Source organism: Manacus vitellinus, unplaced genomic scaffold, assembly GCF_001715985.3.
Source record: "Manacus vitellinus isolate BGI_N305 unplaced genomic scaffold, ASM171598v3 scaffold_33_pilon, whole genome shotgun sequence".
Classification (NCBI taxonomy): Eukaryota; Metazoa; Chordata; class Aves; order Passeriformes; family Pipridae; genus Manacus; species Manacus vitellinus.
In genome coordinates this window covers 5,379,675-5,396,883 of record NW_021940478.1, presented here as the reverse complement: position 1 = coordinate 5,396,883, position 17,209 = coordinate 5,379,675, and the positions used below count along the sequence as shown (strand labels likewise).

General features: G+C 42.7%; 1 protein-coding gene across 3 annotated transcripts in view; it reads left to right on the top strand.

The window, feature by feature from the left end:
* Window positions 1–7,365, top strand: part of RNF152 (ring finger protein 152) — a 39,548-nt gene extending 32,183 nt beyond the window's left edge. For 2 of the 3 annotated variants that reach the window (XM_018076855.2, XM_018076856.1), the window contains exon 2: window positions 5,992–7,365. In XM_018076855.2, coding sequence (XP_017932344.1) covers window positions 6,178–6,789 — 612 coding nt within the window. In that variant the 5' untranslated portion in view covers window positions 5,992–6,177 and the 3' untranslated portion in view covers window positions 6,790–7,365. Of the gene's footprint in view, window positions 1–5,610; window positions 5,897–5,991 lie in introns of those variants that run through there. The other variant, XM_018076854.1, reaches the window with a different exon arrangement.
* Window positions 7,366–17,209: the final 9,844 nt, after the last annotated feature.

The window sequence follows — 17,209 nt, the reverse complement described above, 5'->3', positions numbered from 1 at the left end:
GTTCAATGACAGCCCTCCAAAAATCTCAGGTGTAACATGGGGATGCTGCCAGCTGAAGGAGATGGAGAGAAACGGATGGGTTTCTGAGCTTTATTGCAGAAAAGAAATCTGTCACCTTTACCCCGTGGCTCATAAGGTGAAAAGTGGAGCTGTGATGAAGTTGTCCAGGAAATTTGAGGCAATCTGGGTGGTGCTTGCTTGACCTTGGACCAATTGCTTCATCTCTCAGCACTTCTTTTCTTAGGTGATGAAAGAATATAATGATGATAATACTTCTCTCTTAACAAGGGTGTTGTGATGAATAAATTAATTAATCGTTGTGCTGCTCTCAGTTACTATGGTAATTAGTGCTAGAGAACAGCCTAAAATAAATAGGACTGTTTAGTGAAGGATATTCAGGGGAAATCAGGTAGTACGCCCTGGGCATTTGCAGTAGGCCTGGAGTGTTTTGTCCAAACATGAATTTGTGAAAAACATTCACGGATGCTGAATTATTGTAGCAAAAATGCTTCCAAATATTAAATGTGTTCCTTCCTCCTCATTTGAAGTGACTCTAGCACACACTTCCTTCCATATCTGTGAGCAGATGATTCTTGTAATTAGTTCCCCTATTGAGAACAGCACTCCCTCCTCACCCCATCTCCTTTACAGCCTAAGGGCACCTGAAATGAATGAATCTTTCTTCATCATAAATCATACATACTCAGTAATACTGTCAAAGAATTCTTAATGTGTTTGGGGAGTTTACGTAATGAACCTTCCTTGAGAAAGGTGAAGTGTCGTCATTGCACTGCCTTGCTGAAAGTCTGTTGTAACCTTGGTGTAGCAAGTAGATCACGCCTAAATCCATGCATAAGTCTGTGCAAAGTTTTTGGGGCTTTCTCTCAGTTATCAGTTAAGTACATCAGCATGCCCCAAGGCCAGTCTTTCAAAGTATGATACGATGTTTAGTTTTCTGTGAATTAGATTCACAAGGCATTGTTAAAGTATATTTTTGGGGCTTTCAAGTTAATATAATTTTGGGCCTTAATAAGTTAGAAAGTATATGTGAAGATAGTTCTGAGTCCTTCAGTGAAGGAAGCACCCCTTCAAGGCTATGGTTTCCACTGCTTAATTGGAGCTGTCCTTACAAAGAAAAAATATCGTGTCTCTGTGCAAAGATTTGCCACTGATGACTCTCTCCTCTGACTTTTTGTACAGCTTCCGTCGTGGATATCCAATGTTTCCCTTTGCACTGTGTTCCAAACATAGCGTTTTTTTCTGACCTGGCCAGTTGGGACCAGTTTATAGTTAGGGTTTGTACAGAGCAAACCTGTGCTTTCTTCCTCTCACTGTTGCAGCTACAGCAAACTTCATCTGTTCACCTCCTGCAGCACCTCCTTACACTGTGCTAGGAAGCTACGAATAGCAAGAGCAACAATGCGCCTTCTGCTTCTTGAGGAGTAAGGAGCAGAATGCCTTGGCATTCTTGGCCTCCTGCTCACCCCAACAAAGAGAACTTGGGGCTCATCTGTGGCCTCCAACAAGGTATTGACAGAACAGATGTCATGACTGACAAACAGCTGAAATACCTGTTCTATTCTCCAGAGATTTATTGCTCTTGAGTCATACCATCATTTCTCAAATCTTAAAATCTCGTGGCTTGTGCAGAGGACAGCCCAAATCTGCAGGGAGGACCTTTGTGCCATGCTCTCAAGCACTTGGCTTTACTTTGACCTTCTGCTGCAGGTGTCATCAGCTTTGCAGGTTCCTTCCTGTGTCTCTGTAACTGCTTGTGAATCTCTTGCCTTGCTTGCCAGTGGCAACCTTATGGATATTGGGCAGATGCACAGGAAGGGAAAGAGGGTGTGGGGGAGGCAGAAGAGGTCTCCTGATGCTTCTTTTCATGGCTTGTCTCTTCTTGCTTCCTTTGCTTCAGCTGCACCTTTCTGACACATGAGTTTTGGAGCCTGTGAATTTTCATATCCAGTTAGCTTTTATTTGTGTTACTAGGTAAATCTCAGCCCTGAAGAGCTTCCAATTGCTGTCAGGTTTGTGCCAGGCAGGGTCACTACTTGCAGCTGCAGTTGCTTCTGTCTGTGTGTGTGCTTTCAGTGTTGTACTACCCAGCCCCTACTTCCACATGCATGCCCTTATCCACACATACATACACACAGTCTCTTTCGCAGAGACCTACAGATATCCTTGACAGTATTTTCTGCTTCCCCCCACACCTCTGTTTTCCTGTCAACAGTCCCCTTGCCCACCTTGGGCGTCACTGTGTGAAGAGTGCAAATAATGACGCAGGAGTAGTTTTGGCTGATGGTTGATGTCAGCAGTGCCCTCATGCAACCTGGCTGCCTCTCGGTCTTCATGCTTGAAGCACAGAGAAGAGTCCAGTCTGAATAAGCTCTGAGCGAGATGTTCACTTGTGACAGCTCACTACCTTCAGCTGGTGTGAGGGTGCTTTGAACACAAACCAGAGAGTTCAGTCCCCTGTCCAAGAGATCTGCTCCTCTTGGTATAGTTATTAAAGTGAAGTGGTAGAAGAGTACTGAGAGAGCTTCCATGGCTTTTCCCTTCCTAACTATTTGTGGCAAAATTTATCAAATAGATAATAATGCAGTTTGATTCTGGCTGTAGATGATGGCTTGACGTTCTTCTATCCTCAAACTGAGCTGAGGCAGAATGCAAGAGGATTGTAGAACTTTCAGTATGGTTGGAAATAAAGTTATATTGCACCCGTGAAGCTACGTGTCCAACCTTTGAACAAAGCAGTGTCAGCAAAGGCCAAGGGGTTAGATGGCTTTGGCTACTTTTTAACTTGTCTTTAGTCATGTTCTGAAGGAATCATCCTAATCTCTCTGCTTACTGGTTGTTACTATTGACCTGGCACAGGTCTGATTATTTATTATTTGAAACATTTTGGGAAAATATGAACAATTTATGTCATATAGGTGGTGAGCTCTATTTTAACCTTTTAATTTGTCACTGTTCTTTTCCTTTTTCTTCCGGTTCGTTGCACTAATGCTTTAAAATGTTGACCTTCTGGAGAAATGCTTCGTAGCATTGCTTAGCATTCAAAGCAGCTTAGATCTTGTTGGGATGGGTTTTCTTCTTTTTCCTTAGGGCACTATTTGCCTGAAAGTGACTTGTGTTTTATTCTTTAGTTCCAAATACTTCATCTCATTCTCTCCTAGCACTAATCTTCTACTGTAAGGATGTCACTGGGACAGGCACGAGGGATGTGGTCAGAAAAATTATCTTGGTCCCAATCATATTCACATCAATAGAAACTGTTTTACCTTTACCATTGTTAGTGGAGTGAGATGGTTGTAGATGACGGCTAAATGAGGTCTGAGAACTTCCACAGCCCGTTCACTGACATCCAAAATGTGGAGGGCAGAACTTCTATGCAGAGATACTGATTTACATCTGCAGGAGTACTTCCACTTTGTCTTTGGGCAGAGTAGTCACACGACAAGGGGGGATGGTTTTAAACTGAAAGAGAGTAGGTTTAGATTAGATATTAGGAAAAAGTTCTTTACTGTGACGGTGGTGAGGCATTGGAACAGGTTGCCCAGAGAAGTTGGGGATGCCCCATCCCTGGAAGTTTTCAAGGCCAGGCTAGATGGAGTTCTGACAGCCTGGTCTCATGGAAGGTGTTCCTGCCCACAGCAGGGGGTTTGGAACTAGATGATCTTTTAGATTGTTTCTAACCCAGGCCATTTATGATAAGCCTTAATTTCTGAATTTCTAGGCACTGGGGCTTTTTCTCATAATAATACCGCAGTATTGTTATACCTGGATTTTTTTAAAATAGATTTGCATATAAAGCAAGTAAGAGTTGTGTCTTGTAATGTCTGAGCTCAACTTTGACTTCAGTGTGTGTAACTGTGAAGATTTTGTATGGATACTTCTGTCCAAAATATAAACCTCCTGGGTTGCTTGTGACTGCAAACTAGATCTGATGGTTTCAGTGGTTCCTTCCTGAGTTCCTGTAACTAGTTTCTAATCTAGCCTTTGTCTCTTAATGTTTTTTTTTTTCAGCTGGGAATTGCCCAGCATTGTGGATAGCTCTCTTCCATTTTTCTTTCTCAGCTGCATGCTAGTCTATTAGTGTGTCTGCTCATTTCTGACAGTCTTCCTTTGTGTGTGCCTGTACCATAGGGCTATGGAGATAGTAATGTCCCTATTAGAATAGAATAAAGAAGATAAAACCTCTCCTCATTTTCTTCCACTTTTCCCTTGGTATTGCCTGCACACAGGCAGCAGATGTGTAGCCCCTTCTGCAACAGTGTTCAGCATCCCCTGCACGTGGAGTATCTCTTAAATACCTTGTGTGGTACAGCGGTAGTGCAGACCAGGTGCTGCTGGACCCATGCTGGCTTCATGCTGGTAGGGGTCTCTCCTAATGGTGGCCTCTGAGGCAAAGCATCCTAGAAGTGCTTGTTTGGATGTTTGGTATGTGCTGTTTTCACCTTCAGCTCTTATATGTGTTTCAGAAGCTCCTGCCTTCGTAACTGCAACCCGTGCTCCCTCTTAAGCCACGACTGTCAATGAGTGTTTGTTGAAGCATCTTGTGAGCCAAAATCCACTGCTGTTATGAAATCAGCAGCAGTACTAGTTCTGCCAGTGTCAGTGATATCAGTTGTTAGCATGTGAAGAGATGACGTGTATTTTGTTTTCCCTATTCAAATACTGGTAACTGCCAAAAGCAGGATACGGGACAGTGTGGTCCAGAGTGCTGTCCTGCATGGCAAACCCCAGGGCTATGCCTGCCTTCTCTTTTGTTACTTTGTTTTACTGACATAACCCATCGATTAGTAAGTTGCAACCTAGTTGCTGTGATCTGGGGAGAAGAGCAAGACATTACTGTATGGAAAAGAAGCAGTCCTCTGATAGATGTATTCCTCAACTCTAGTTTGGCTGTTAGATTGCAACAAGAGAGAACCAAAGGTCACCATACAAATATTTTGGGTTTTCTTTATCATATTCTCTGGATGCAATTTCAGGCTGATACTTCTTCAAATTCAGCAAGGAAGGCAATGTAAAGTGTTGTAAAAATGTCACCTCTTCATATTAATCATGTGTTGGAGTGACCAAAATCAAACAAAGCTAAACAACACACTGTGAATGTAAACACACATGCATTTTTCTGCGAAGCTGTAAGTGATAAATGGAGAAATGGGAATTATTGAAGGAATCTCTTTACAATGAATAGTTTAGAACAAGTTAGTAACAATTTGCTTTTAATTCAGTGCATCATCAGATTGTTTTTCATGGTGTCCAGTGGTCCTGGGTCTAAATAGAGCTTTTTGCCTCAGGTGAGGTTTTCATCAGTGAGAAGGTTTATGTTTCAGGGGCTATGTTCAACAAGCTGTTTGTGTAACTAGGCAAACAGTTAATTTGACTGAAAATAGTAACGTTCCTTTTCATTATGTGCAAATGTAGGTGTTTCAATATAGTTACCTGGTTGCTCATTCAAGCACAGGCATGAGTTCAGGAGCTTGTGGAAATGTTTCCATTTAAATACACTTTTTCTTTCCCCCACCTTTCATGCAAACTTAGCAGTTGAGCCAAATAGCTAAAAATCCTCAGGGGTTTAAAGGATTAAATGAGAACAATTGTTATGGTGCAGGAAGGGTTGAAAAGTCCTGAAAATACGGCGGGAGGGAGTTGCTGAAGGACCTGGCTAGTGAACTACAGCCACCTCTGTTACGGAGATAAATATAACTGGAAAGGCAGACTGGTGGGTTGATGGCGATTTGTTTGCAGGGAAATTGGAGGAAAAAAAAAACCCAAGAGACCTAGTGATGACTGACCTGAAGGTTTCCACTAGGCTGTTTGGTGAAGGCAGAGGGAAGATGCTTTCTAGCTAAGGATTGCAAATTTGTTTCTCCCACCAGATAACAAGGTCAGCGCTGGTTTTCATTCCCCCTTAGCTAGACTCTTGTTCCCACTGGTTCCTATGAGTAACCTTTTCCTTCACATTTTTCCTGTTTGTCTCAGGTACTGAAAGGTTCAGGCCAGAGGTTTTCCTGTGCTCTCCATAGCCGCTGCCCAGTGCTGTCCTGAGGAGAAGCAGTGTCAGGAAGGCAGGTGCTGCCCTGAGGAGAAGTGGTGGGAAGGCTGCTACCCCTTGCCTACGGGGTGTCAGAGTGAGGCTCATCACAAGGCTTTCCTGTGCTGGCTGCCATGGAGACCCTGTCCCAGGACTCTCTGCTGGAGTGCCAGATTTGCTTCAACTACTACAGCCCCCGCCGGCGGCCCAAGCTGCTGGACTGCAAGCACACCTGCTGCTCGGTGTGTCTGCAACAAATGAGGACCAGCCAGAAGGACCTGCGCTGCCCGTGGTGCCGTGGGATCACCAAGCTGCCTCCGGGGTACTCTGTGTCACAGCTGCCCGATGACCCTGAGGTGATCGCCGTCATCGCGATCCCCCACACCTCGGAGCACACCCCTGTCTTCATCAAACTCCCCAGCAATGGGTGCTACATGCTGCCCTTGCCCCTCTCCAAGGAGAGGGCGCTCCTGCCAGGAGACATTGGCTGCCGCCTCCTGCCTGGCAGCCAACAGAAGTCCCTGACGGTGGTGACGATCCCCACAGAGCAGCAGCCTCTGCAGAGCGGCCTTTCCGCCGAGGTGGGAGCGGAGGAGCCGGACCGGAGAGGTGCTGTGAAAAGCTCCACCTGGTCTGGGGTGTGCACTGTGATCCTGGTGGCCTGCGTCCTGGTCTTTCTCCTGGGCATCGTCCTCCACAACATGTCATGCATTTCCAAGCGCTTCACAGTGATCTCCTGCGGCTGAGGCGGGGAGGGGGCTGTGCTCCCCCGGGGGTTGGGTTGGGTTGGGTCAGCGGTGGTGGTGATGTGGAGCGAGACAATTCACTGCAGCTTTCTCCAGTGACTGCAGGACACTGTGCACCGGGGCAGTGGTGTGCCGGCCCGGCTGCGGCTCCTGGCGGTGTGGTGTCAGGCCTCTTGGCAGCCCATGGAGAAAATCACGTCCTGTGTCTGGCAGCAGCGGCACTGAGGAGGACTGCATGCGTCACCATAATCATTTATCAAAGGGACTGCAACTTTACAGTGATCTTTTTTATTGTGTTATGAGATTAAAGACCTCTGTGTAGCTGGTTATACTGTCAAGTATACAGTATGGGTTCTTCTTTAAACACAGTAGATTAAAATCAAAACTGCTCCATGTAGAATTGAACAAGAACTGGCGTGCAACTGTACGAGGTGTTCAATACCAGTCCACACGTGTTATTTTTTAGTAGGGGGAGGGAGGGAGACTTGTAAAACCAAGAAATCGTTTAGCTGGTAAGGCATTTTATATGTTTTAAAACTGCACATTATTAAATCAATTAGGGAGTTGTAAAATAGTTTTTAAAAGGAAACATTTTACAAGCAGTCATTTCTTTCCTTGGTGTCTGTTTTTTTGTCTCTCTGTTTTTCCCTACTACAGGGAAGTGGCACTTCCAATGTCTTTTATTTGAAGGAGCTTCCAAGAAGGGGAGCAAAGTGGGCTAGCAGGAATACCTAAAAATGCAGCCAAAGCAGTTCTGCCTACCTGGCTTCTTGTGGAGGATGGCTTTGCATGATAAACATTGGACATGCTGTTTTACTTCCAGTCTGGCAGACTTCCTGATGACCTGGCCTCCATAGCCGTTAGTGAAGAAATAGATCATGAGAAGTCCTAGGACTCCTGAAAGGATGTGATAGCATATTGTTCTTAATTTTCTTTTTCTAGAGGTTGGGTTTTCTTAAATATTTGTAGAGAATTTAGACCTATTTTGCCTCCCTCTTTCCCAGAAAATGCAACTGTGCACCTATGAATGGTGTGACAGAGGAGTTGCTCTAAGGAAGCTTCACCATCCCAACTGATGCAATCATCTAGTAAGACACAGTGATGAAGAGGTACCTGGGAGGAGAACCCAGACCAACCTAACCTTTCATGGGTGGGCTACCCCTCCTAAACCGCTGTGGCTGTCCTGGTGTCAGAATGTCTGGGTGAGCATAATGGAGCCTATTCCCCTATTTCAGTCTTTGTTGATGTTCATAAGGACAGATTTGAAAAAAAAAAAAACCACAGGAAGTGTCTCCCTGTGAGTGTCATGACACCCCAGTGATTTGCAGTTCGCTTCTTGGGAAGAGGCAAATTCCTGAATGTTCATTGTGGTAGCGCCTTACTTTAAGCAGTCCCACTAGCTTTAGTAGTACTGCTCATAAGTAAAATAGAGCTCAGTGTGAATTTGGGTATTTGGCAAGTCTAAATGCTTAAATTTCTGTGAGGTTTAGGGATTGGATCAAGGGGCACATAACAGACCTTTAAGAAGACACTGTTGATTTGCACTGCTGCTTTTTGCAAGTACAAAGCATAACCTTTGAAGTGTGTCCTCTTGTCATCTACCTACTGCTGTTTCTAATATTTAGAGATTGCTCAAGGCCATATTATAACACAGTTTTGACTATGCAGTGCCCAAGTTTGCCCCATAGATGTCCTTGGGTTTCTGGTTATGTCACAAAATCTAGTTGCTGGTTCACAATAAACATTCTCAGCTAAGACTTCTATTAGGAACATACCTCTAACTACATGCTGGATTTCTTTCCTTCTCTGTTCCTAAAACACCATTTGCTTCCTTGATTCCTGTTAACTGATGAATAGAATATACGGTGCTTAGTTGTTACGGTGTGTGTTTGGTCATGTATGGAGAGGAACCATTGTGCTGATTTTTATCTACTGTCATATGTATGCATAGCACAGCAAAAAAAAAAAAAAATAATTCTTCAGATAACACATTCAATGCCTTTTTTGTGCAAGGCCCAGTTGCAGTATGCCTTGAACCTGGCTTGTGAGCATTGTAATTACATGGACACCTCTCTGCAGCATGTTTCATTTGGTTGCAGTAGGGAACAGCAGGTGTTCCTAAATGTGTCTTGTGAACATGCAAGTCTCTTGTTGCCAGTAGGTAGCCAGATTTCTACTGATATCCATGCTACGCTGCTTATTGTGTAAAGGAAAGCCAGTTCACAAAGAAATCCTGCCTTTTGTAAGACTCTGGAGGAAGTGACCAGATACAGGACTCGACCCTCTACTGCCTTACTCTGTCGCAATTGCTGGGTGTACCAGGAGCATATGGCATAGGTGAAAGATGCTCCCAGAACAGCGCTGATGCATTTTGCACCGGCTTCTGTGTTTGGTTATGTGAGTTGTCTGTGAATGCACAAAAATGCAAGGCAGTCAAAGAGCAGGTCCTGACCATACAGTGGCGGTAACGTTGCCTCCTTCCAGCCATACCTGCCCGACTGAAGCTCTTGAGGCCAAGGTTTGCAAAGAACGGCTGTCTTGAAAACTGCCCTCTTCATCCCTATGTGGAAGGTGCAGAATGAAAGAGAAATCAGAAATTAGGTTAAAATACCACACTGCATAACACATTATACAACAGGCAGACCTGGAGTTTATCCGGCATTAATGACATAAGTATTATATTAGCAGAATACCATCCTGTACTACGTAACACCGTGCATTGTTTCGTTAATACGAACTTCCTGTACTTGTGCCTGCTGAAATGCATGTTTGACCTAATTTCTGATCCAGACATTTGCCTGCTTTCAGCCTTGTGTAAGAGCAATAAGTAAAACCTCAAGATTTTTGCCTGCGTGTATGCGCATGGTGTGTATGTTCATTTCTTTTTATAAATAGGAGTTCTGGAAAAGTTTTGTTCTGGCTTTAGAATGTGACTATTATTTTAAATTTTCAGCTGCCATACATGTTAGATCACCTAGCTTTTTTGCTGACTTGTGTAGGAGTGAACTAAATAGTTTGTTCTAATGTACAGTATTAAAATGTTTCTCAAGTATGTCAATAGTCATACTACTTTAAAAATGCAGTGCAGTTTGTCCCATTCCTTGGTTCAATACCTGGCATTAAAAAGCGATACTGCTATTTTTTTTTTAATTATTATTATTATCTTTAAAAGACAAGCTTGTCTTTGTAATTTTTCCTCTGTGGAGAAACATATTTGGACTTGTGTCAAAATCATCAGGTTCCGGGTTAATTTTTGTCCTCTGGTGTCCAGTAAGAAATCACTGCCCAGTTCCACCAAAAAGAAGGATGGAAAATTACTGTGACACAGTACTGTTTGAGAAACCAAAACTTATTCTAAAATGTGCACCTGCATTTTTAGAGCACATTACTCTGTATGAATGTGTATTTATTTGCTTGTTTAATGGGAAGGATGTGTGTGTTGGGGTCCAGCTTAAGTTTTTTTCCTGGATGGTCCCAATATCCATTGTTGACTTGTGCTTTGCTGGCAAACAGACTTTAGGGTTCACTCAGTGAAATTTTGTTTAGTGAATTTTAAAAATTCAAAATATGCAATTTTGGTATGCAGGATTTTTTTAGGAAATTGTGTGTTCAGTGATTGTTCATGCTTAACCAAGATGTAAAGGAGCCTGTATGTTTTGTAAACATGGAGCAGTCATGAGTCCAAAGTTTCATCTTTATTAATGAAGCTCAGTCTGAATAAAACATTAGCAAGAAAAGAATGATAGCAAGTGAATTATGGTACCTCTGTTATTTTGTCATCAAATGAAGAGCATGGAAGGGAATTTGGCAGAATTGCTCCATATTTTACAAGGGGGTGGCTGAAATTCAACACTCAGCGTTTTAAGGCAAAGTATAAAGTATGGGTTGTGGTAAATTGTAAAAGGCCATTCATGTTTTAATTATGGTGGAATATGGAATTATAGCTGATGGCTACTGAACCACACAACTTTTCTTTTTCTGTTTTAATCAAATTCCTTAAAAATTTTAAGTAAACATTTTGCTTATGGAAGTGAGGGATTGTTGTCCTTGATTTAAGCATGTATTGCACAGACTAGTATGCTGGTTTCCCCTTCCCCTGGAGACTCCCTTCCCAGTCACTTTATTGCTGGAGTCCTGGACAGCCAAATTTGTTTAATAGTGCAAATGATTTTCTGGAGTAGAGAAGGCTGATGTTGCACTGGCTTTGCTACATTCACAACAGGGCTAAACCATAACCAAACAATTCATGTGTGGTTTGAACTCCTCTGTAGATGTCCCAGTGTCAAAAGCTCCAGGCACCAGTCTATTGCGTAAATTGAACCAGGCTTCTGTTCCCTTGACCTTTTCACAACAATGTCAGGTAGCAGAGGATGATGCTTTCTTGCACTCAGAGTGAGGCTGTACCCACTATCCACAGCTAAACATGGAACTTGGCCTGCTGTCATGATACACTTGCGTGAGTACTGGGGGAGGCATCACATGTCAAGAGAACACCTCTCTAGTAAATGTTGGGGTTGAAATGCTTTATTGTCCCAATTGCACAGAAAGCGTGGCTTGACGTTTGATTTTTCCAGATTTTTTTCTGTGGATGGATGGAGGGGGGAGGAAGGGAGGGAAGAAAGTACATGGCAGCAAATGAATCCTAGCAGCATCTGGGAGGAAGGATCTACTGGCCCTGAAGACAAAGGTTTTTGTGCAAGAGCTTCAGTATGACAAGATAACCAGGAAATGCTGCAATGGATTTAGAGTATGTTGGTGACCTTTCTGGTGCTGTACACTGTTCATAGGCCTGACAGCTGGGCTTGTTTTGTTCTTTGTCTCTTTACCTCTTGCATGCTCGTGTCAACAAGCAAAGCTGCTTGCTTCAGCCTCAAGTTGAACAATTTTCAAGACATTTCTTAAATTGCCCTGAGCATCTCTAATGGAAAAAAAACAACCTTCCAATGCTTGATAAATGTTCAGAAAATGCATTTCCTTATGCTTAAATACCTTTTTATTGTAGTTCTAAATAATTCGTATAATTTTTTGTGCTAGTGATGTTCCTGAATATCAGAGCCAATTCAAGGGAAGAAAACAGCCAGAAGAAAACATTTCTTTTCCATCCCACAGTCCCCTTTCAGATCTACAGAAGTCTGTTTTCATTCTCATCCATATCACACTGAAGCACTTAAGCGCAGGGATGAAATGGGAACTCAGGAGACATGCATGGAGCATCTATACATATAAGCACAGGGATGTGTTCCTATGCTCGGGGAGGGCATACACATAGCACATGCTCACATATCATCAAGAGAGATCAATAGGATTGGTAAAAGAGCCTCAGGCTCTTCCATCTCAGGTGCTGGGATGATGAGGTGCTGAGATAGCTTGGAAACATGAAGCCTCAGTTCTGCTGTCTGGATTTCACGTGGGATGAGTTGCCATCCCCTCTGAGCTGTCTTCTGCAAACTGACTCCTACTGCTGTTGGATGGAACTCACTGCTCCACAGTTGACATCTCCTCGGGTGAGGAGCCACACATTCCTCCCTGCTTCCAGGCTGGGATATCCACCCAAAAGGGAAGAGCCAGGTACCTAGGCTTTTAATTTATCAGAGGTTTGTAAGTCCAGATGGAGGTCTTTCGAAGCACAGCTGCATAGAGCACTCCTGAAAGCTTGAAGGCAACATACAAACTTGGCCTAACTGGTTTGAAAGAGTGACGAAAGGGTGGAGAAGGAAAGGGCACCTGAAAATGAGCAAAAGATTAGACAGTAGCCTGGAAATTCAGATCTGTATGTGCAAAAACATGTACTGGGCATGTTTTGCAGTCGCCTGCATATGTCGTGTCTGTCAAATTGTATCTCAAGAATAGCACTGAAACTCCAGATCTTGCTTTTCTTTCAACACCTTTGAGCTGGGAAGCAGCCTATTTCAAAAGTGCAGTTTTCTGCCTCACTTGATGGATGTGCAGAATTTTTTTAGGGTGCTGAATCATCACTGAAGCTCAGGACTTGGACAAAAACTGAACTGGAATTCAGCGGGAAGAAACCGAGGTAAAAGGGCAAAGTCTTGAATTCTTAGAGTGTGCAGGTGTGTCACATTGTTTAAAATAAGCACTTCTTTTATTTGAATGTTTGTTGATTGAATGTACAAAAGCAGGTAGCTGTCTCCCAGAACAAATAATGAAGTTGACAAATTGGTAATGCCAAACAGGTAAACACAGGACTTAGTGAACCCATTAGATCTGAAGAAACTGAAAACAAAAGAAGTGGCTATTTGGTACAGTTACTACACTCAAAAGAATTAGTAGGATTAGGTTATGGGTGGTTAGGGGGCTGTAGCTTTCTGGCTTGGTTTTCAAGATTAAGTGGAAAAAAAAAAAAGAACTGAGAAACCTGAGTGGTTTCAGGCTGGAGGTTATTTACATTCCTATCTTGAGAATTATGAAAAGATGAGTATGTTGTCACTGCACTCACTGCTCAGTTTGGGAAGCATTGTCCTATAGTGCCTGCATGCCCTGACTGGGTCTGAATCTCTGGGATTAGTGTCTGCTTGAGAGAAATCTGAATCTGACTCAGGATGTGAAAAAAAAAAAAAAGATATTCTGCAAGATAGTTTGAATTCAGGTTGTCATTGTAAAGTGTGTGATCTCACTTTGAAGAATTTAAGAAGGGTGGTGAATCTCACAAGACTTTCAAAGCAGTTTGTCATGTGGAAGACACATGGGACTGGCCATGAGCATAAAAGGGAGCTCAGTTCCCAAGTATGGCCAATTTGAATTGCCAAGTTGAATTGCAAATTAATAATTTCTTGCCTAATTTTTTTTGAATAATCATTGCAGATGTTTCTTGAAGATTTGCTGAAGCAATGTATTCAAATACTTGAGACATGATTCAGAAAAATATGCTAACTGAGAAAGCATTAAAGTATTAAATCTAAGCCAAAGGACTTCAGTCACAGATGATTAAATACTTTCTTGAACAGAGGTGGACTTCTCATGTAGGTGTTTGTTTCTTGATACTTGGCTAGTCTGCACAATTCTTACAGAACATTCAAAATAAAAAACTTTGCTTTGGGGAAGGCTTTATGTTGAAATTTGAAAGTATATTGACAAGGAGAGGCTCTACACTAATGCAGCTGTTTTCAAGCACTTGAGTCTAGAAACTTGTAACTCCCGTTACAAGGAGTTACTTTCTATAACTCCTCTTTTTAATTGCTTATTGCAACTTAACTGAGGATTCTTAACTTACGGTGGGAAAAAAAACTTGCAGTTTAAACCCACGCTAAACCCCACCCTAGGAATCCAGAGCAATGAGGGTTTAAAAAATTTAAGAAAAATAAATTGAATTCTAATCACCTCTTTTCTGCTATGCTAAAATGCTGAGGGATTTGCTAAACCTACAGTTTGATAAAACCGAATCCCTCCTTAATGGTTGTATTTGCTAAACCAGCTCACTGCAATGGATACATAGCATGTTCTTTCCTTTCTGACCTCCTCGGTTTAGAGAAGACAGGATTTGGACAGTTGTAGCTGGATTGAACAGCATGATAAGAGTTGTAAAATGTTACCAGCAAGGAGTGTGGTTTTGTGATAAACAAAGAATTGCAACACTGAATGTCTTTCGGCAGCCATCCAGGCGGAACAAGCGTGCAGCAACTCCAGCAAACCTCTGGGATCCAGAGAAATGTCAGGAGTAGTGCATAAATGAGGATATTTTTTTAATACCCTAGATACTGTCTGTGTTTGTTATTGCAGATGCTTGACATCCTTGGGTTGGGTTTCTTTCTTTTGTCCATTATAACAACAAGCCTAAAAAGCACTTTGTTCTGCTTCCTTAGGAGTGTGCCATCTCCTGTTTCATCTTCAGCCCTTTGTTTGGCCGTCCTGTTTCCCTGCAGATTTGCAAGGAGAAACTTACCTTTCTATATATGAGTGACGGCAAATTTCTACTGCATTTTTAGTGATGAAAATGATAACAGTGTCTCAACAGAAATAGGAATGTTTCCAGAGCTCCAGAGTCTTATTTGCAATACACCTTTATCTGCTGTTATTATCATAGGTTCTCTCCAAATCACTATTTTTATTTTTTCTTTACTATAACACAAATATTTTTGAAAAAAGCAGTAGCAAAACAAGAGAAAACAACTCAGAGACTGGAAATTATTTGCACGATATGATTCTTATGATAGAATCATTCATTAACAGCTTTTTTGTTGTTGTTGTTCAGGGTATCAGTGACATTAATTTTGTGATTCTACTTCCTTTGGTGAGGGAGGGACATAAGGAAGAAGAAGATCCATATTCATGGCTCGGATTAGATCTGCTGAGTTTCAAAATGTATGTCTGTGCCTCTGTTTTGTAATACCTCATGAACCTCCTAACAGCTGAAAACTGCAATAGCACCAAAATCTTAATGAAATATCACATGCTGCCTATTAGGTTTAAAATGCCTGCTGAAATGCGCAGAGCCTGGACTTTCTGGCTGTCAAGCACACAGAGCACTATATGTGGAAGTAGTTTGACTGTCAGTTCTCCAAGATCAAACTCGAGTTTTATGCCTCATTTAAAGCTGTTAGCAGACTAGGACTCTGAGGATCTCTGTCATATGTCCTATATGCAGTGGCAGACCTCATTTTATAGATCTGAGGCAAGCAACCTCTGATAAGGAGACATTTATGAGTTTTGAGGGCAAATTATCCATCTTCTTAAGAGATTGTTAAATCCTTGATTTAGTTAGTGGCTCAGTTTTTGCCAAAGGAAAATAGAAATTTGGTTAAATCATCCCAGTACTGTCCACTTTTCCTTGGTGGCCTGAAAGGAGGAGGTGTCGTGGGATGGGTGTTGAACCAGGTGATGGGATGTGAATCTCTGTTGGAACAATGGCCCCAGAAGAACCTACCACAAATACACTCCTTGCTGGAATGGTCCAACATGACATCTCTGGCTAGAGCACGGGGTCTTACGGTTTCTCTGCTGTAGATGTGACTTTTAAGGTTTAAAAGAAACATAGGACCCTTTCTGTAAGATTCCTTCAGCTTTCTGTGTTGTCAGAAATGTAGAGCTCTCTTGGCCACCTGGTATGCTGCAAGCTGGAGGATCTGCCCTTCTAGTCAGCTTCTGGTGAGGAAGGTAATCCCAAAGTAGGCTGCCTCATGACAGGGCACTGTGTCTGATGCTGCATCTATTGGTGTGCTGAGGGTTAGTGTGCTGCTCAGATGCTCTTTTGTGGTAGCCTCTAAAAAGTGTTTCTCGTCCTCCTTCCTCCTCCCCCACCCTCATTTTGCTTACAACTGTTTTCGAAAAAACAAAAACAGGCACTAGGAAAAACAAAAAGAAGAGTAAAGCTGTTCTTCATTCAGGCCACGTTTATACCATCTGTTCTGCATCTATTTAAACTCTGTTGGGAGAAAGCAGAGGTGCCCCTGAATTTCAGCTATGCTCCAAATGAATCCCAATAGGCTTCCTGTTTTGGAGACTAAACCTTGCTAAGAGAGGACCTCTGAGAAGAAAAATTTTTTTAAGTCCTGGGAGTCGGCAGATGCGGTTGGTGGTTGCTGGAAAGAGCAGAGGGAGCAGTGGCAGTCCTTGCAGCGAGGCGTCCTCCCTGCTGCAGTCCCCGTGGTTGGAGACCAGCAGGTCTGTGCAGCACAGGGCAGCAGCGGGAGGCAGGACCGGCTGTACACACACACACACACACACACACACACACACACGCATATATTCTCTCGGGGTGCTGCTTGTCAGCTTCCCAATGTGTATTTTGAGCTACTTGCAGTTGGTATCCGTTTAAATTACTTCAGCTACAGTATCCCTGATTGCTCCAAAGGCATTGCAAGTGAGCTGTAGCCTAAAGCAGACCTAAAAAGCCCATCCCACAGGGCCTGTCTTTGCACTATCCACATTAGCAAATGTTTCTGTATTACTAAGGGAGATAGGGAGCAGTGAGGATGGTTGGATGGCTGGGGCTTGTTTTCTTTTTTTGGTGAAGGCAAATAAACTTTGACAGGTGTTAAAACAAAAAGGCAAAGGAAAAATACTGAACAATCTTTATGTCAGCTGAAGTGTCCTCAACACAGCTTTGAAGTGAGAGCTAGTTCTCTGTCTCAGTGCCAGCTTTGAAGATGTGTGTACATATTCATGCACTTAGTGTGTTAATTAAAACAAGAGCTGAATGAAGGCTTGTCTCTTATTTTAAGAATGGTTGCAGCAGAAGCTGGAAGGTTGAGTCTAGCCTCAGGCACACAGGTATTACATGGCTCTCCCAGAGCTCTATCACTATCTCTGCTTCTTGTTTTACACTGTTTTACATGGTCCCTTGCCTTCCCTAGGCTCCCTCCTCGGTCCTCATTAATTATATTTTAGCTAAGTAAGCAGGCTGGCAGCATTCAGTGGCTGTGAACTGAAGTCCTTGACGTGTTTCAAAAGCAAGAACACATATAGT